The 22,210-nt window shown below is 45.2% G+C and overlaps 1 protein-coding gene across 4 annotated transcripts in view; it reads right to left on the reverse strand.

Annotated features, from left to right (window-relative positions):
* rims2a (regulating synaptic membrane exocytosis 2a) overlaps window positions 1-22,210 on the reverse strand; it is a 135,037-nt gene that overhangs the window by 2,632 nt on the left and 110,195 nt on the right. For 3 of the 4 annotated variants that reach the window (XM_065008801.1, XM_065008799.1, XM_065008793.1), the window contains 4 exons: window positions 1,055-1,196; window positions 668-780; window positions 396-497; window positions 11-150 (listed from right to left, as the gene is read on the reverse strand). In XM_065008801.1, the coding sequence (XP_064864873.1) occupies window positions 11-150; window positions 396-497; window positions 668-780; window positions 1,055-1,196 (497 nt within the window). The remainder of the gene's footprint in view (window positions 1-10; window positions 151-395; window positions 498-667; window positions 781-1,054; window positions 1,197-22,210) is intronic. The other variant, XM_065008797.1, reaches the window with a different exon arrangement.

Below are 22,210 nucleotides of genomic sequence, written 5' to 3' on the forward strand. Positions count from 1 at the left end.
CATAGTTTACCTGTAGAACTTTCCCTCCAGGAGCCTCTTCGAAAGGCAGTTGCTGCTGGTAAAGGGGATCCAAGGTTTTTCTTGCTACTTTTGTTTTCTTTTTGGCTATGCAGGCTCCATTTTCCAAAAGATACACTTTTACATATGGTGCTATGAAGAGAGAGACAGACAGAATAGTTACAATACTATTGGCAGCATTATCAGTTGGTTCAAGCTCTGGTTACAATAGTGACCAGTTGGTATTAGCATGAAGTTCGGGGCTGTGGGTTCTATTCTATTCTACTCACATACAGGATACAAAAAATGTATGTACTCACGGTACTGTAAGTAGCTTTGGATATATGTGTCTGCTAAATAGCATATATTAATATATTATACATCATGTAGTAAATTACCTGGCAGTGCCTTGGAACCTGGTTTTCCCACAAGGCCACGGGCTCGGATCACTTCCACCTCCAGCGCTCCTTTCTTGTCTACGATTCCAATCTGGATGTCACCTGAACAACACACACCACAGCCAACCCAATGTTAACACTCCATTCACACAATACAGATATCCTTTCCGTATGGACTGGGGTCGCTAAAGGCGTCTTGACACGTAAACCAAATATATAATTCATTCAGAATCTCTTGACATAACATTGTTCCAGGAATCTGATCCACCTACCCATGGGTGGTGTAGCTAGCGTCTGTCGTCCAACCAGCTGGGCTGGGCCTAGTCCATCCAGGAAGTCAGAGAACTGGGCGTCGGAGGACAGTCTCACACCAGGGAAGATCAGGCTGGAACGGAAGGGAGAGATGACACAGGTAACTATGGAGACTAAAGAAAAAGGCCTCAAAGCTTGAACTTGCTTATTTAGAGTTGGCAAGATCCAAAAAGACAGGAAATTCAAATGAGCACCCCAAACCTACATTTGACCTGTTGATGACTTCAACGAGACTTCTCGTAATAAGTGAGAATGCTATGTCTACAATTAACCTACGCATACCAATGTGATAATGTACATTGGAGGGATGTACACTATCACATTGGTATGCGTTAGACTTCACTTACTTTCCCTCGGAGCTGTAGCTGTTCATGCTGCCGTCGGTGGACTCCCTGCTGGCCTGCCGAGTCATCCTGCTCCTCATCTCTACGGCCAAGCCCGTCTCTGTGCTCCTCTGCACGGTGCTGCGAAGCTTCTTCCCACCGGCTTCTGGACAGAACACAGGGACAGAGCGGGAGAAAGAGATAGAGCGAGGGAAAGGGAGAAAGGGGGAAAGAGAGAGGGAAAGAGAGAGCAGGGGGGAGAAATAGTTAATACATTGCTCTCAAGTGTGTGCTTTGCTTTCGAATTACGTACAGTAGGTTATTGTAGACATAGCATTTTCACTTATTACGAGAAGTCTCATTGAAGTCCTCAACAGGAAGATCACACTTCCACTCTATGGCAATTCTACCATGAACTCTCTTCTCAGAGCACTGCAAGTTCCATGTGATCATTTAGCAAAGAGATGTATTAAACATAGAGTGCCATATTACAGAAATATTTTTTTTAAACAGTTGTGTGCGTGTACGTGTGTGAGTGTGTGTATGTGTGTTCGTGTATGAATGGGCTAAACAGAAGAAGACCATGTACATCCCTCTTCCTGCTATGCAAGAGCACCGGCTGCCTGCTCTGCAGGGTTCTTGCTCTAGCTTAGAGTCTCTCTCTCTCTCCCCCCTCCATCCCTCTGTTCCACCTAGGACCGTTCAGTGTCTGGCCTCCCACAACTGATACAAGGTGACAGCTGACCGCCCCCATTAGACCCACTGAACATCTCCTCCAATCTATGTGACAGCAGGCCCTGCGTAGGGCACATGGCCAGGACGTGGCTGGAGCTGCGTGGGGCCTGAATGGCATTCTTTGCAAACCACCAAGGAGGGCCAGGAGAGGGATATACTGGAGGTAACTGTAGGAGCAGGTACTGGTACAGGTCAGCCACTGCAGAGCTCTACACAAGTCACATGACAGGGCTTTCAGCAGAGAACTAAAGAAACAAAATGGCCGTTCCTTCAAATACAAAAATGCATACGGGGTACACCGGACTAATTAAAAGTGTCAAATGGTAAAAGGTGAACTAATGGGTCTGTCTTGTCTCTCAGTAAGGAATGCAGGAAGCAGAGGTATTGAGTTCTAGCAGTGTTATTAACTCTGAGAATAACCAGGGTAAAGAGAACGAATTTAAAGAGAGCTAATTTATGTGTCAGACATGACCACTGTCAGGGAATGCACGTCAACATAGAGAGTGAATGTTCCTCACTCAATGTTTACATACGTAAGAGTGGTTCTGCTTTATCACAGGAACAACCTTTCTGAGGGCATCACACAGAGGGAGTAATAAAGCCCTCTATAACCAAGACCTCTTACAGTTTGAAGACCACTCAACAATTCCTCATACTCTGTGTTCAAATAAACTGCAAGTAATCTGGCAGATATTCATATTGTCCTTAATGCAATTTCCATCTCTGTAACTTAAAATGTGTGTGTGTGATTTCAAAACGCCTTAATTATACTCTGGTTACTGTCCCTGCCACCAGCTTCTCTCACTTCCTGTCTGCCTGCCTGCCTGCCTGCCCGCCTGTCTCCCATCCACAGGAAGTACAGACTCTTAGAATCAGAGGAAGATAAGGCTTTATTACTCAGGCAGGCCCTCACTGCTGAGGCCAGAACCCTGGCATCTCAGCTATTCAATGACATCCGCCTCCTCATCCTCTCCTCAGCACTGACAAAGCAAACTGGATTCAGATACGCTGAGAGTGACGTCTAAAGGCATCTAAAGAGCTGCCAGTGTGACAGTCAGGCTCCCAATGAGCGATGTGCTGAATGATCAGCTGAATGAAAGCTAAGGTCAACCTGACCACTGTATGTACTGCGGTTAGCATGCATATGGTTGTATCTGAGGTCATTATGGATGGCAATACTAATAAAGGAGGAGAAGCTAATCTATGAAATAGCTTTTTAATGGCCGGTCAACTGTTTTTAATGATGCATTTTATACCTTATTGGAGTAATGCTGAATAAAGGTGTGTGATTATGATGAGACTGTAGGTGCCATGAGCCAGGCCACACACACTCATACACACACTCATACACACTCATACACACACACACACACACACACACACACACACACACACACACACACACACACACACACACACACAGGCTGTGCCGTTGTCATGGTTTGTTATTAAGGTAGAGTATTAAAAAGATTACGGAGTGGATTTTTTAAAGCTCACCCAGACAGATATATTCAGTCAAATTAAGCTACTACCATTGAAAGTGCACATCATTAAACTCCATATCCCACTAAAAGGGAAAAGAATATAGAAAAATATGTGTTCTGGAAAGAGATAAGGATCTGTGAAAGACAGAAAAAAAAAAAGCATTTAGAAAATGCTGCAGTGCATCCAGCCCCAGCCGTGAAACACTCCTCAATGAAAATGCGTCACTTTGGAGTGGTAGAGATATACGGGCTCTGGGAAAATCATACAACGCCACTTTCCCAGAGCCCATCTAGATGCTGGAACAAAACCTTCATTTGAGGAGCTATTCTCTGCTGGAGTCCTAAGATACTCTAAGATACTGTCTTAGTGTCACTTCCATCCAATCAAATGACTGTTTACAAACATCATCAGTACAGTTTGTGTCATCTGGGAGAAATGTTTATCAACAGCAACTTGATTGGACGCACATTTTGGGTCGACTACTCTAGTACCTTTAACTCCAGGTATGGAAGCATTAAAGTCAGTGTCGACCCAGAAAGAGGATTGAGATGAAGGGGGCTGGAGACATTTCTACTGTATTATCTCAACATTCCAGTGGATCATGTCTATTTCAGAAGAGTCTATTAAAGTCTATTTATAGGAGGAGGGTTATACAACCCCTAACCCAGCTAATACAAGCACAGCTAATACAACCCCTAACCCAGCTAATACAATCCCCTAACCCAGCTAATACAAGCACAGCTAATACAATCCCCCTAACCCAGCTAATACAAGCACAGCTAATACAATCCCCCTAACCCAGCTAATACAAGCACAGCTAATACAATCCCCCTAACCCAGCTAATACAAGCACAGCTAATACAATCCCCCTAACCCAGCTAATACAAGCCCCCCTAACCCAGCTAATACAAGCACAGCTAATACAATCCCCCTAACCCAGCTAATACAAGCACAGCTAATACAATCCCCTAACCCAGCTAATACAAGCACAGCTAATACAATCCCCCTAACCCAGCTAATACAAGCACAGCTAATACAATCCCCTAACCCAGCTAATACAAGCACAGCTAATACAATCCCCCTAACCCAGCTAATACAATCCCTAACCCAGCTAATACAAGCACAGCTAATACAATCCCCCCTAACCCAGCTAATACAAGCACAGCTAATACAACCCCTAACCCAGCTAATACAAGCACAGCTAATACAATCCCCCTAACCCAGCTAATACAAGCACAGCTAATACAATCCCCTAACCCAGCTAATACAAGCACAGCTAATACAATCCCCCTAACCCAGCTAATACAAGCACAGCTAATACAATCCCCCTAACCCAGCTAATACAATCACAGCTAATACAATCCCCCTAACCCAGCTAATACAAGCACAGCTAATACAATCCCCCTAACCCAGCTAATACAAGCACAGCTAATACAATCCCCCTAACCTAGTTTTATGAAAACATATTCTCAACACCCACTCAGAAATAAAACAGCTATAAACACACACACTAGACACTAGAGACGAGGTCAACACAATATCTAAATCTATTCTACCGCCCACACTAAAACAAATAGTGATTCATTCCAATCGGGACAAGACAAGCATGCTTGCCATTGGTAAGTGATGTCGATGAGGGAGCCAGACAGTGTTTCAGAATAGAACATCAGATCTAAAGCAGTAGCCAATGACACGAACAGGGAAGTAGCTACTCAAGTACGAGAAGCCTCTCCAAAAACACACTGAGCATGCCCATCCACCAGCTACACAGTACTGTACCACAGCTAATACTACAACAGCCTCCACCCTCCCCGTGCTCCCTCTCCCCCGTCAGGTCATCAGTCAACCATCAGTCCATCCCTCCCTCTCCTCTATCCCCCGCTCCCTCTCCATCTCTCTCCAGCCGTTCGTCTGCTCCCTCTCTTCCCGCTGCCCCTCTCCATCCCCCCATCCCATCCCTTTGCTCCTTCTCCCATCCCTCAGCTCCTGCCTCTCTCCCCCTTCAGCTCCTGCCTCTCTCCCTCCAGCAGCAGCAGCAGCAGCTGTGTGTGTCTGCCTCAGTGTCCCAGGTTTAGAGCCATCTCGTCTTACCTCCGTCCTCCTCGTCGAAGGAGTTCATGCAGGGGAAGTAGTTGGCCAGCGCCTCGAACGACGCAGACAGGCTCATCTTGCTCTGGGAACGCTGCATGCGCATCCCGGACCCCGGGGCGCCAGCCGCTGCAGTGGCATCATGCCCCTGCCTACCCATGGTCACCGAACACCCACTGATCACCTGAGTCAAGTGGCCTTCTAGTGGAGGTTACAGGTCTCCAGACAGCTCTACCGTGCACCGAGAGGATAACTGAAGAACTGGTTGAAAGCTAGAGCCCAAGAGAAGACTATGGTGCTGTAGTAGCAGAATGACTCTCTGATGCAGCTCTTTGTGTTGTCTCCCTGTGCTGCGTAGTGTGAGACTGGGTTGAGAAAGAGCTTGCTTGCCTCTCTGCTCCGTGTTAGTGCTCTGTGCTATGTGCCTGCTACTCAGCTCCTCTCCCCCCTCTCCTCTTCTAACACAATTGGGAGAAGGAGAGGGGGGGGCAAACTGCATCCTCCTCAGCCAATCAGAGGGCTCACTGCTCAGGCGCACCTCGGCTGCCTCTCCAGGCAAAGGAGCTCTACCCAGAGATACGACTCACTGAACCTCACTAGCTCCTCTCTCTCTCGCACACATGCACGGATACACAAACACACACACACACACACACACACGCATGCATGCACAAACACACGCACACTCAAACGCAAAGACACAGAGGTCCCTGTGACAGCCAGCCATTAGGGGCATAAACAACCCTGAACAGCTATTCCACTCACAGTTCACGTGATAGATCTCCATCTCCATCCCCCTCCCACCCCCACTCCCTAGCAGCGCAGTTCTCTTCAGTGTTTTTCCACCAAAGATTGCAGCAAACCCCATGTAGCCAGCTATCCCACTCTCTGTTTACATACCCATGAATCATCAGTACAGTGGCTCTGAAATTATTGCCATTATCGAATGAGAATTCACTTGAGCTAGTTCAAATTGACCATCTGTTAAAAAATTGTCATTTGTGAGAGAATCTCACAAAATGGCTGTCAACCGAATTCTTGTCTTTGAGACATCTCACTTCCTTCAACATCATTTCAACCACCAACACTACAACATGGACTGTTTGAATTAGTTGCCATAAACACTGCAGAGTTCATTATCTCTGGCATCTCTCTCTTCAACCTGAGGCAACAGACATCCTCTAAACAGCTCACTTCAGTACTGGGAGTGTGTGTGCTTGGACATGTTTGGACCAGATTGGACCATCCATCCAGAACCACTTCCATCCAGATCTCACAGGTGGTTCCTAAGATCCTTTACAATGTTTCTGAGCACAGTAAAATTAGATCGTAATGGCATGTGGGAGAGATGCCCTCTATACTAATCTAGGACATCAGGCTTGGTGAAGAGAGAGCCAAAGTGCCTGTAGAGTCAGTTTAGCACTGAAACAACAGACAGCTAAATTGTGCTGTTTTAACTATCTTGTCAGAAAATCAACTGCTGTGCTTTTTCTCAGAGAAACTGGCAGAATAGACACAGTACTGGTCAATTACTGAACAAGCACTGAGCTGCTCTCCTTTAAATATAGCATACCTCTGGGCTACAGTCCCTCACTGGGAATAAAATAGAATAGAAACACTGCAACCTATTTCCACGAAATAAAATCGCCCAATTTCCCCTTTTGTACATTGAATGACATGTTCTCATCTAGGTCAGATGAACAAGTAAAGGAAATTAGACAGAAGAGAAGAACACCACCTGAACCAATTGGGTCATTTTAATGCGTCATCTGACTGTAGCAGTTTGGAATATGATAATGAATCGACCAGACAGAGTTAAATATGCGTACTAAACTCTTGACTTTTGTGTGAATCCTGAATTGTTCTTAATGGGAGACATTTACCTTTTTACGTGCACTAAAGTCAGAGTACAACTCATTGTGTATTAATGAGGATCCTGCTAACACCTCCTCCTACGTATCACAACCATCAGACACACCGTTAACTTTGAGGTAGGTGATCCGGCTGTGAGAGCCAGAGGCTTAATGTTTTGGAATGGCACCAATAATTATTGGATCATTATAATGAGTGAGGTCACACTAACAAGCCAAAAGTACGTGCATCTTTATATTTCTGGACTATTCGTAATAGAGTGTGACACACTCATCACTACAGGAAGAAGACAGAAGATAGTGACAAGTGCAGTTTGTTAAATAGCCTTGTCACTTGATATGGCAAAGGGTGATGTGTTCTGTTGGTCTCAGAGCTCTAGTACTCTACTGAATGCTTGGCTGACCCCTGACCCCTGTTCCATTAGTTCTATAGAACTAAGAATACCCAACAACATTCTATATGTTTCAAAGAGTAAAGGACTTGCAGAGAGGTAGATTACTACAGCACATGTCATTGAAAGCATCAGAGGAAACGTATTCTTCCCTGCAAAGATACACAGCTTTGATATGTCTTTACCTAGCAACGTACATGCAACATTGCCATAACAACCCAGAGCTACTGTAAAACAAGGGTGTGAAAGATTCAGAGGAATGGTCCAGACGTTTTGGGAAGTGGAATGGTAACGTGTCTCACTGACCAGGTGACTGTGATCGGCGTTCAACGAAAACAACACGCTGCGCAGGTGCCGTGTGCCACAACATTAGCACCTTCGGCGTAGCCAAACCTCCACCTTCCACCCAACCAAGGACCAAGAGATGACGTAAAGACCAATGGCCAAGGTGTTGAATACAATGCACAGACTCGTCTGAAGAAAATGAGGTTGATTACATAGCCAGCTGGTTTATTTCCCACATGTCTGTCTGTGTAGATCTGGTGTCCACAAATAGAGTCCACTTCACACTCCTTTCAGAGGACTAAAAGTAAATAAATGAAAGCCAGGGGCTGAAATCTCATTAATTGTGAAATATACTGCACATGGGTAAGAAAAGGTCCCTCTGTATTGAATTCATTCATATTAATTAATGCAGCAAGATAAAAGTCTGGCATTAGAATAAAGCATAGAAGGTCAAAAGAAAAAGAAACTAACTGTGCTCTATGTTATCTTCATTTCTGTATTCAGTTCTCTGTCCAACACTTCCTAAGGAAACAGAGCATTAAAGCCCCACTGATCAATTAGTCTACAGTAGAGGTCTACAGTAGAGGTCTACAGTAGAGGTCTATGGGCCTAAAGTAGATGCCTACAGACTGGGGTCAAATAAAGAACATATGTGAAATAGTTTCAAATACTTGGTCTTTGTTTGATTTAGTTTCCCTGGTACAATGGAACCAATGATATATTGCACACTTCAAATCAAGCGCACCTGAATCACTTTCAATATGCATTCTGACCGTGGTCTGAAAGTCCATAGACCTTCTACCTTTTATAAGACTGTACAGCAATGACGGTCTCTGCATCTTTGACTCTTTCCCAACAACGTGTACAATTGTTTTTCAGATGTATTAGTCATTGCTTCACAAACAGAGATATGTGTTTTATTACGATCAATACAGCAAAAAGACGACAGATAGTCGGGAAAATAATAGCACCTCACACGACGGGAATCCCAAGAATGCTACTCATCGGATGATAACAGCAAGTCCGGGGCAAAATAACCCTGAAGTGACGCAGGCGTTGAGCAGCAACATAAAGACATCAAAGACTGGTTGGTCTTTGGGGAAGAAAACGTGTGTGATTGATGGCGCAGGGTGAGGCCAAGCGTTAGACAGAGAAACAGAACCAGTCAGTCTGCAGAGTGTAAACACAGCCTAATGGAGCTGTCCTGTCCTTCCTGCCCCCTCTGTTTCCTCTCTCTCTAATGCCCAGTCCACCACCGTCATACAGACCAGCACAACAGCAGCCCTCAGACCATACAGCTAGGGTTATAATGGCTAGGGATACAATACAGTCATACATACACACACACACACACACACACACACACACACACACACACACACACACACACACACACACACACACACACACACACACACACACACACACAGCAGCCCTCAGACCATACAGCTAGGGCTATAATGGCTAGGGATACAATACAGTCATACATACACACACACACACACACACAGCAGCCCTCAGACCATACAGCTAGGGCTATAATGGCTAGGGATACAATACAGTCATACACACACACACACACACACAGCAGCCATCAGACCATACAGCTAGGGCTATAATGGCTAGGGATACAATACAGTCATACATACACACACACACACAGCAGCCCTCAGACCATACAGCTAGGGCTATAATGGCTAGGGATACAATACAGTCATACATACACACACACACACACACACACACACACACACACACACACACACACACACACACACACACACACACACACACACACACACACACACACACACACACAGCAGCCCTCAGACCATACAGCTAGGGCTATAATGGCAACTGATACAATACAGTCATACATACACACACAAACACACACAGCAGCCCTCAGACCATACAGCTAGGACTATAATGGCAACTGATGCAATACAGTCATACATACACACACACACACACACAGCAGCAGCCCTCAGACCATACAGCTAGGGCTATAATGGCAACTGATACAATACAGTCATACATACACACACAAACACACACAGCAGCCCTCAGACCATACAGCTAGGGCTATAATGGCAACTGATACAATACAGTCATACATACACACACACACACACACACAGCAGCCCTCAGACCATACAGCTAGGGCTATAATGGCAACTGATACAATACAGTCATACATACACACACACACTCACACACACACAGCAGCCCTCAGACCATACAGCTAGGGTTATAATGGCAACTGATACAATACAGTCATACATGCACACACACACACACACAGCAGCCCTCAGACCATACAGCTAGGGCTATAATGGCAACTGATACAATACAGTCATACATACACACACAAACACACACAGCAGCCCTCAGACCATACAGCTAGGGCTATAATGGCTAGGGATACAATACAGTCATACATACACACACAAACACACACAGCAGCCCTCAGACCATACAGCCAGGGCTATGATGGCAACTGATACAATACAGCCATACATACACACACACACACACACACACAGCAGCCCTCAGACCATACAGCTAGGGCTATAATGGCAACTGATACAATACAGTCATACATACACACACAAACACACACAGCAGCCCTCAGACCATACAGCTAGGGCTATAATGGCAACTGATACAATACAGTCATACATACACACACAAACACACACAGCAGCCCTCAGACCATACAGCTAGGGCTATAATGGCTAGGGATACAATACAGTCATACATACACACACAAACACACAGCAGCCCTCAGACCATACAGCTAGGGCTATAATGGCAACTGATACAATACAGTCATACATACACACACAAACACACACAGCAGCCCTCAGACCATACAGCTAGGGCTATAATGGCAACTGATACAATACAGTCATACATACACACACAAACACACACAGCAGCCCTCAGACCATACAGCTAGGGCTATAATGGCTAGGGATACAATACAGTCATACATACACACACACACATACACACACATCAGCCCTCAGACCATACAGCTAGGGCTATAATGGCTAGGGATACGATACAGTCATACATACACACAAACACACACAGCAGCCCTCAGACCATACAGCCAGGGCTATGATGGCAACTGATACAATACAGTCATACATACACACACACACACACACACAGCAGCCCTCAGACCATACAGCTAGGGCTATAATGGCAACTGATACAATACAGTCATACATACACACACAAACACACACAGCAGCCCTCAGACCATACAGCTAGGGCTATAATGGCAACTGATACAATACAGTCATACATACACATACACACACACACAGCAGCCCTCAGACCATACAGCTAGGGCTATAATGGCAACTGATACAATACAGTCATACATACACACACAAACACACACAGCAGCCCTCAGACCATACAGCTAGGGCTATAATGGCAACTGATACAATACAGTCATACATACACACACAAACACACACAGCAGCCCTCAGACCATACAGCTAGGGCTATAATGGCAACTGATACAATACAGTCATACATACACACACAAACACACACAGCAGCCCTCAGACCATACAGCTAGGACTATAATGGCTAGGGATACAATACAGTCATACATACACACACACACATACACACACATCAGCCCTCAGACCATACAGCTAGGGCTATAATGGCTAGGGATACGATACAGTCATACATACACACAAACACACACAGCAGCCCTCAGACCATACAGCCAGGGCTATGATGGCAACTGATACAATACAGTCATACATACACACACACACACACACACAGCAGCCCTCAGACCATACAGCTAGGGCTATAATGGCAACTGATACAATACAGTCATACATACACACACAAACACACACAGCAGCCCTCAGACCATACAGCTAGGGCTATAATGGCAACTGATACAATACAGTCATACATACACATACACACACACACAGCAGCCCTCAGACCATACAGCTAGGGCTATAATGGCTAGGGATACAATACAGTCATACATACACACACAAACACACACAGCAGCCCTCAGACCATACAGCTAGGGCTATAATGGCAACTGATACAATACAGTCATACATACACACACAAACACACACAGCAGCCCTCAGACCATACAGCTAGGGCTATAATGGCAACTGATACAATACAGTCATACATAGACACACAAACACACACAGCAGCCCTCAGACCATACAGCTAGGGCTATAATGGCAACTGATACAATACAGTCATACATACACACACAAACACACACAGCAGCCCTGGCAGTGGGGAAGTACAGCTTTCCTCCAGCTCCTGGCTCTGAGACTGATTCAGGTCATCCTGGTGACCACAAGCGGAAACCACAATTAGCTTCACAAAGGAGAACGGATTTGAAGACTAATCATAATGATATCATGTCATATTGTATAATATCATATTGTATTGTTTTGTATTGTTTCAAATCACATCAGATTAGATCACATGACATACATATAGAGTAGGGAGGAAGCCACGGTATGGAGTTTGATCCGACAGCTCATTCCATTTCACAGAGGTCAGTCAGTTAGTCAGGCAAACTTTACAGTAACAGTCAGAGGAACTACAGGATGGAAAGTCCACTGACGCAAAGGAAACCAAAAGAGGCAGATTTCTGGGAAGAAGAGAGTGTAAAAGAGAGTTCTGGTTTGGATACTTGTCAAAGCTACATTAAGACTGACATTGAGCCCTAGTCATTAACACACATTAGCCCTACACGTTGTTTCCAGGAACCAATGCAATCCTTCAGGTCTCAGGCAAGGTCACACGCACGCACACACGCACGCTTCACACACACACAGAGCTTACAGTATGTTGTTCACACTTTCATCAGTTTGTGAGGAAAGTGTGACGTGTGTGGAGGTGGACACACAAGGTAAGGTGAAGTAGGACACTGAGCTGTGTAAAGACAGCAGCAGCACAGTGACTACCTGTACTCAGTGGTGTGAATACACTGACAGACAGAGAGGGAGAGAGAAAACAAGAGATTGAGAGAGAAAACGAGAGAATGAGAGAGAAAACGAGAGAGTGAGAGAGCGAGAGAATGAGAGATGTTATGACAGCCGAGGGATGGCGTTCAGAGTCATTCAGAGTCAAGATAATCATCTATGTTTCAACTTGCAATCACATTTCACATTCCACTCCCTCATACAGTATACATATGCATCAGTAGTGTTATGATACAGAGTATCATACCTCATACCAATGGCCTGTGAAGGCAATATCATGGATATGTCATCCTCAAACAAAATACTAGTTAAAAAGAAAACAAGAACATTTCCCAACAGGAATAGGACATTCAAAAACCCAACTGTTGGTGACTAAGAGGATATAGACATCCAATAATACATTTTGACAGATTGCTCATAGCTCTTCCTCATTGAAAAACAGTAGTATTACACATTGGAACAGAGTGGGAGGACAGAAACAGAACATCTTTAGCTGTGGTTAAAACCGAGGTGAGTGAGTGAGTGATATGTTTAGCACAGCTGTGTTGAATGTATGTCTGTGGGCAGTCAGTCTGTCAGTCTGTGGTCAAGGGAAGAGCTGACTTGGTGACACGGGAGCCATATGCTAGGGGAAGGGGCATGAGGAGAGTCACGTTCCAAGCTGACAGACTAACGGGCTGTCAGTGTTATGTTACATAAGCTGATTGGCCAATGGAAAAGCTGCTTCATGGATGGATCATCCCTTTTCTATAATTCAATGGCACCCTATTCCCTTGTAGTGCAGTAGTTTTGACCAGAGCTATGGGCCCTGGTGAAAAGCAGTGCACTATAAAGGTAATAGGTTGCTATTTGGGATGAACCCTAGGTCTTTCTGGGGAACCTGAATGTTGTAACGAGGTGACCTATTAACGAATGGCAACACAGTCAACAGCAGAAAGAAACCGAAAAAGACCACACAGCTTAGGGAGCGAGTGAGGCAACTGGGGAAAACCTTACTAGTCATTATTGTAATAGCATTTAGCAGACACCTTTCTCCACAGCAGCTTCTAGTTAACAATAACACATACAGGTAACTGCCAGAATAATGTCAACACTTGAGTAAATAAGGGATACATACAGTGCCTTTGGAAAGTATTCAGACCTCTGGACGTTACAGCCTTGTTCTAAAATTTATTAAATAAATAAAAGTATTCTGCAATCTACACACAATACCCCATAATGACACAGTGAAAACAGGTTTTCAGTCATTTCGCAAATGTATTATCAATAGAAGGTATTCAGACCTTTTATCTCTGTCAGCCTGATCACCGACAACGATGAGACAGCCTATAGGATAAGACAGCCTATAGGATGAGACAGCCTATAGGATGAGACAGCCTATAGGATGAGACAGCCTATAGGATGAGACAGCCTATAGGGAGGAGGTCAGAGACCTGACAGTGTGGTGCCAGGAAAATAACTTCTCCCTCAACGTGATCAAGACAAAGGAGATGATCGTGGACTACAGGAAAAGGAGAGCTGAGCACACTCCCATTCTCCTCGGCATGGCTGTAGCGGAGCAGGTTGTCCACGTCACCAACGAACTGTCATGGTCAGTTTGGTGGTGATGTGGACACCAAGGAACTTGAAGCTCTCAACCTGCTCCACTACAGCCCCGTCGATGAGAAAAGGGGCATGCTCGGTCCTCCTTTTCCTGTAGTCCACAATAATCTCCTTTGTCTTGGTCACATTGAGGGAGAGGTTGTTGTCCTTGCACCACATGGCCAGGTCTCTGACCTCCTCCCTATAGGCTGTCTCACCATTGTTGGTCATCAGCCAATTTAATGATGGTGTTGGAGTCGTGCATGGCCGTGCAGTCATGAGTGAACAGGGAGTACAGGAGGGGACTGAGAACATACGCCTGAGGGGCCCCTGTGTTGAGGATCAGTGCAGTGGATGTGTTGTTACCTACTCTTACCACTTCAGGGGGGCCTGTCAGGAAGTCCAGGATCCAGTTGCAGAGGGAGGTGTTTAGTCCCAGGGTCCTTAGCTTATTGATGAGCTTTGAGGGTACTATGGTGTTGAACGCTGAGCTGTAGTCAATGAATAGCATTCTCACATAGGTGTTCCTTTTGTCCAGGTGTGAAAGGGCAGTGTGGAGTGCAATAGAGATTGCATCATCTGTGGATCTGTTGGTGTGGTATGCAAATTGGAGTGGGTCTAGGGTTTCTGGGATAATGGTGTTCATGTGAGCCACGACCAGCCTTTCAAAGCATTTCATGGCTACGGATGTGAGTGCTACGGGTCTGTAGTCATTTAGACAGGTTAACTTAGTGTTCTTGGGCACAGGGACTATGGTGGTCTGCTTGAAACATGTTGATATTACATACTCAGAGAGGGAGAGGTTGAAAATGTCAGTGAAGACACTCGCCAGTTGGTCAGCACATGCTCGGAGTGCACGTCCTGGTAATCCGTCTGGCCCTGCGGCCTTGTGAATGTTGACTTGTTTAAAGGTCTTACTCACATTGGCTGCGGAGAGCGTGATCACACAGTCGTCCGAAACAGCTGATGCTCTCATGCATGTTTTAGTGTTACTTGCCTCGAAGCGAGCGTAGAAGTTATTTAGCTCATCTGGTAGGCACGTGTCACTGGGCAGCTCTCGGCTGTGCTTCCCTTTGTAGTCTGTAATAGTTTGCAAGCCCTACTACATCCGACGGGCATGGGAGCCGGTGTAGTACGATTCAACCGTAGTCCTGTATTTACGCTTTGCCTGTTTGATGGTTCGTCGGTGGGCATAGCAGGATTTCTTATAAGCTTCCGGGTTAGAGCCCCGTTCCTTGAAAGCGGCAGTTCTACCCTTTAGCTCAGTGCGAATGTTGCCTGTAATCCACGGCTTCTGGTTTGGGTATGTGCGTACAGTCACTGTACACACATTCAAATCAAATCAAATGTATTGATATAGCCCTTCGTACATCAGCTGATATCTCAAAGTGCTGTACAGAAACCCAGCCTAAAACCCCAAACAGCAAGCAATGCAGGTGTAGAAGCACATTCCCTCTGGTTTTACATTTAACATGCTGATAAAAATTAGGTAAAACTGATTTAAGTTTCCCTGCATTAAAGTCCCCGGCCACTAGGAGCACCGCCTCTGGATGAGCATTTTCCTGTTTGCTTATGGCGGTATACAGCTCATTAAGTGCCGTTTTAGTGCCCACATCGGTCTGTGGTAGTATGTACACAGCTACGAAAAATACAGATGAAAACTCTCTAGGTACATAGTGTGGTCTACAGTTTATCATGAGATACTCTACCTCAGGCGAGCAAAACTTTGAGACTTCCTTAGATATCGTGCACCAGCTGTTGTTTACATATATGCATAGGCCCCCACCCCGTGTCTTACCAGGCTGCTGTTCTATCCTGCCGATAGAGTGTATAAACTGCCAGCTGTATGTTCTTAATGTTGTTGTTCAGCCAAGACTCAGTGAAACATAAGATATTACAGTTTTTAATGTCCCGTTGGTAGGATATACATGCTTTCAATTTATTTTCCAGTGACTTAACATTAGCTAACAGGACGGAAGGCAAAGGCAGATTAGCTACTCGTCACCTGATCATCACAAGGCACCCTGATATTTTTCCGCAAAATCTCAGTTTCCTTCTTCAGCGAATGACGGGAATCTTGGCCTGCTCGGGTGTCTGTAGTATATCCCTCCCCTCTGACTCATTGAAGAAAAACTCTTTGTCTAATCTGAGGTGAGTTACCTCGACTAACCTGTGCCCCTGTACAGGTACCCCCTGTATATAGCCTCGTTACTATTATTTTATTGTTGCTCTATATATATATATATATATTTTTTTTTTTATATATATATATATTTTTTAAATATATATTTTTATTTATTTATTATTTACTTCAGTTTATTTAGAAAATATTTTCTTTTTTCTTAATTGTTGGTTAAGGGCTTGTAAGTAAGCACTTCACTGTAAGGTGAAATGCCTGCTGCTGTATTTTGCGCATTATTTGATTTTGATGGTCATCTCAGTGACCAGATCTCAACCCAATTGAATACTGATGGGATATTCTGGAGTGGCTCCTAAGACAGTGTTTTCCACCACCATCAACAAAACACCACATGAGTCAAACTTGTAGAATCAATGTCAAGGTGCATTGAATCTGTTCTGGCTTGTGGTGGCCCAACGCCCTTTTAAGACACTTTATGTTGGCGTTTCCGTTTCATTTGGCAGTTACTTGTACATCAAGTATAAAATGTACCCATGCCATAATTCCCACAAACACACCAGTCCAAAATGAAGAGGTACTGTCCGTCCAATATTGAGAACAGTTTGTTTTCATTTTGCAACATTTTGCTAGAGTTCCCTACACGGTGAACATGACCTCTTGTGTTGCCAGCACCATAACTCCAATCAACGGAATCATCATGACAACCACAAAGAGTGTTAAGTAGCACCACTTAACCAAGAAGAGAAGTACTGTAATGTACTGACGGAAGAACATGATAGAGACAAAAACACATAATAAAAGTGCCGACATGTTGGTTCGGTAGGCATGGACGGGCACATGGGACAGATGTGAGCCAAAAGACAGGTGTCCCAGTCAGCTCACTCACACGTGTCCTGCTCTGCAATCTCAAAACAGCTTTTTTGGCCGTCTTATTTTTCTGTAACTATGGCTACATTATTGTATTTAACTTGGTTTTTATTCAATTCATGTATTTGTTACAAAAAAGTCAAAACAAAGACATTAGTTAACATCGTGGACAATGCAAAGCACATGAAGCACCTGCTGTACCATGTGCCATTAGACAACATTAAGTTATTCATTCAAAAATAATATCAATAATAGAATCACTGCCTCGTGAATAATCACTCTGAAAGATGTTTGGTACATCAACATTTGATCCTAATACAAACCTTTCTTTGTACAAAGTCTTTGTAGAAACGCAATACTGCACATTCAGAACGATGAGAATAACACAAACACGCTCCCTAAAACACTATAAAGCAGGCCTTTATAATCGACCTGGCACGGGTATCCTGTCAGTAGAGGTTGCCTGGTTATTCTTTAAAAGTGCTTTCTTCACCATCTTAAATAAGCATGCCCCATTCAAAAAATGTAGAACTAAGAAAAGATATAGCCCTTTGTTCACTCCAGACTTGACTGGCCTTGACCAACTCAACCAATAGAACCAATACACACAGTCAGTTAGGAAAGCAAAGGCTAGCTTTTTCAAACAGAAATGTGCATCCTGTAGCACAAATTCCAAAAAGTTTTGTTACACTGTAAAGTCCATGGAGAATAAGAGCACCTCCTCTCAGCTGCCCACTGCCCAGAGGCTATCAAACACTGTTACCACCGATAGATAAATCCACGATAATCGGGAATTTCAATAACCATTTTTCTATGGCTGGCCATGCTTTCCACCTGGCTACCCCTCCCCTGCCAACAGCTCTGCACCCCCCGCAGCAAGTTGCTCAAGCGGGGTGCTTCTCCTTCACCAAAATCCAGGTAGCTGATGTTCTGAAAGAGCTGCAAAATCTGGACCCCTACAAATCATCTGGGCTAGACAATCTGGACCCTCTCTTTCTAAAATGATCTGCCGCAATTGTTGCAACCCCTATTACTAGCCTGTTCAACCTCTCTTTCGTATCGTCTGAGATCCCCAAAGATTGGAAAGCTGCCTCGGTCATCCCCCTCTTCAAAAGGAGAGACACTCTAGTCCCAAACTGTTATAGACCTAAATCCATCCTGCCCTGCCATTCTAAACTCTTCGAAAGCCAAGTTAACAAAGAGATCACCGACCATTTTGAATCCCACTGTACCTTCTCCGCGATTCAATCTGGTTTCGAGCTGTTCATCGGTGAACCTCAGCCACGCTCAAGGTCCTAAATGAAATCGATAAGAGACATTACTGTGCAGCCGTCTTCATCGACCTGGCCAAGGCTTTCGACTCTGTCAATCACAGCATTCTTATCAGCAGACTCAATAGCCTTGGTTTCTGAAATGATTGCCTCGCCTGGTTCACTAACTACTTCTCAGATAGAGATCAGTGTGTCAAATCTGAGGGCCTGTTGTCCGGACCTCTGGCAGTCTCTATGGGGGTGCCACAGGGTTCAATTCTCGGGCCGACTATTTTTTCTGTATATATCAATGATGTTGCTCTTGCTGCTGATCCACCTCTACGCAGACGACACTGTTCTGTATACCTCTGGCCCTTCTTTGGACACTGTGTTAACAAACCTCCAACACTCCTTCCGTGGCCTCCAATTGCTCTTAAATGCATGTAAAACTAAATGCATGCTCTTCAACCAATCGCCGTTATAGCAGCAGCCGTTATAGCAGCAGCCGTTATAGCAGCAGCCGTTTTAGCAGCAGTCGTTATAGCAGCAGTCGTTATAGCAGCAGTCGTTATAGCAGCATTATAGCAGCAGCCGTTATAGCAGCAGCCTTTATAGCAGCAGTTGTTATAGCAGCAGTCGTTATAGCAGAAGCCGTTTATAGCAGCAGTCGTTATAGCAGCAGCCGTTATAGCAGCAGTCGTTATAGCAGCGGTATAGCACCAGCCGTTATAGCAGCAGCCGTTTTAGCAGCAGCCGTTATAGCAGTGTTATAGCAGCAGTCGTTATAGCAGCAGTCGTTATAGCAGCAGCCGTTATAGCAGCAGCCGTTATAGCAGCAGCCGTTATAGCAGTGTTATAGCAGCAGTCGTTATAGCAGCAGCCGTTATAGCAGCAGCCGTTATAGCAGCAGCCGTTATAGCAGCAGTCGTTATAGCAGCAGTCGTTATAGCAGCAGCCTTTATAGCAGCAGCCGTTATAGCAGCAGCCGTTATAGCAGCAGTCGTTATAGCAGTGTTATAGCAGCAGTCGTTATAGCAGCAGCCTTTATAGCAGCAGCCGTTATAGCAGCAGTTATAGCAGCAGCCGTTATAGCAGCAGCCGTTATAGCAGCAGTCGTTATAGCACCAGCCGTTATAGCAGCAGTCGTTATAGCAGCAGTCGTTATAGCAGCAGCCTTTATAGCAGCAGCCGTTATAGCAGCAGTCGTTATAGCAGCAGTCGTTATAGCAGCAGCCGTTATAGCAGCAGTCGTTATAGCAGCGGTATAGCACCAGCCGTTATAGCAGCAGCCGTTTTAGCAGCAGCCGTTATAGCAGTGTTATAGCAGCAGTCGTTATAGCAGCAGTCGTTATAGCAGCAGCCTTTATAGCAGCAGCCGTTATAGCAGCAGTCTTTATAGCAGTTATAGCAGCAGTCGTTATAGCAGCAGTCGTTATAGCAGCAGCCTTTATAGCAGCAGCCGTTATAGCAGCAGTCGTTATAGCAGCAGTCTTTATAGCAGTGTTATAGCAGCAGTCGTTATAGCAGCAGCCGTTATATATAGCAGCAGCCGTTATAGCAGCAGTGTTATAGCAGCAGTCGTTATAGCAGCAGCCGTTATAGCAGCAGTCGTTATAGCAGCAGTCGTTATAGCAGCAGCCGTTATAGCAGCAGTCGTTATAGCAGCAGTCGTTATAGCAGCAGTCGTTATAGCAGCAGCCTTTATAGCAGCAGCCGTTATAGCAGCAGTCGTTATAGCAGCAGTCGTTATAGCAGCAGCCGTTATAGCAGCAGCCGTTATAGCAGTTATAGCAGCAGCCGTTATAGCAGCAGTCGTTATAGCAGCAGTCGTTATAGCAGCAGCCTTATAGCAGCAGTCGTTATAGCAGCAGTGTTATAGCAGCAGTCGTTATAGCAGCAGCCTTATAGCAGCAGCCGTTATAGCAGCAGTGTTATAGCAGCAGTCGTTATAGCAGCAGTCGTTATAGCACCAGCCGTTATAGCAGCAGTCGTTATAGCAGCAGTCGTTATAGCAGCAGTCGTTATAGCAGTGTTATAGCAGCAGTCGTTATAGCAGCAGCCTTTATAGCAGCAGTCGTTATAGCAGTGTTATAGCAGCAGTCGTTATAGCAGCAGCCTTTATAGCAGCAGCCGTTATAGCAGCAGTCGTTATAGCAGCAGTCGTTATAGCAGCAGTCGTTATAGCAGCAGTCGTTATAGCAGCAGTCGTTATAGCAGCAGCCGTTATAGCAGCAGTCGTTATAGCAGCAGTCGTTATAGCAGCAGTCGTTATAGCAGCAGCCGTTATAGCAGCAGCCGTTATAGCAGTGTTATAGCAGCAGTCGTTATAGCAGCAGTCGTTATAGCAGCAGCCGTTATAGCAGCAGCCGTTATAGCAGCAGCCGTTATAGCAGCAGCCGTTATAGCAGCAGTCGTTATAGCAGCAGTCGTTATAGCAGCAGTCGTTATAGCAGCAGCCGTTATAGCAGCAGCCGTTATAGCAGCAGCCGTTATAGCAGCAGTCTTTATAGCAGTGTTATAGCAGCAGTCGTTATAGCAGCAGCCGTTATAGCAGCAGTCGTTATAGCAGTGTTATAGCAGCAGTCGTTATAGCAGCAGCCGTTATAGCAGCAGTCGTTATAGCAGTGTTATAGCAGCAGTCGTTATAGCAGCAGCCTTTATAGCAGTGTTATAGCAGCAGTCGTTATAGCAGCAGCCGTTATAGCAGCAGTCGTTATAGCAGCAGTCGTTATAGCAGCAGTCGTTATAGCAGCAGTCGTTATAGCAGCAGTCGTTATAGCAGCAGTCGTTATAGTAGCAGTCGTTATAGCAGCAGCCGTTATAGCAGCAGTCGTTTAGCAGCAGCCGTTATAGCAGCAGTCGTTATAGCAGCAGCCTTTATAGCAGCAGCCGTTATAGCAGCAGTCGTTATAGCAGTGTTATAGCAGCAGTCGTTATAGCAGCAGCCGTTTTAGCAGCAGCCGTTATAGCAGCAGTCGTTATAGCAGCAGTCGTTATAGCAGCAGTCGTTATAGCAGCAGCCGTTATAGCAGCAGCCGTTATAGCAGCAGTCGTTATAGCAGCAGCCGTTATAGCAGCAGTCGTTATAGCAGCAGCCGTTATATCAGCAGTCGTTATAGCAGCGTTATAGCACCAGCCGTTATAGCAGCAGTCGTTATAGCAGCAGTCGTTATAGCAGCAGTCGTTATAGCAGCAGCCGTTATAGCAGCAGCCGTTATAGCAGCAGTCGTTATAGCAGCAGTCGTTATAGCAGCAGCCGTTATAGCAGCAGTCGTTATAGCAGCAGCCGTTATAGCAGCAGTCTTTATAGCAGTGTTATAGCAGCAGTCGTTATAGCAGCAGCCGTTATAGCAGCAGTCGTTATAGCAGTGTTATAGCAGCAGTCGTTATAGCAGCAGCCTTTATAGCAGCAGCCGTTATAGCAGCAGTCATTATAGCAGCAGTCGTTATAGCAGCAGCCGTTATAGCAGCAGTCGTTATAGCAGC

Source organism: Oncorhynchus nerka, linkage group LG3 (assembly GCF_034236695.1).
Source record: "Oncorhynchus nerka isolate Pitt River linkage group LG3, Oner_Uvic_2.0, whole genome shotgun sequence".
Lineage (NCBI taxonomy): Eukaryota > Metazoa > Chordata > Actinopteri > Salmoniformes > Salmonidae > Oncorhynchus > Oncorhynchus nerka.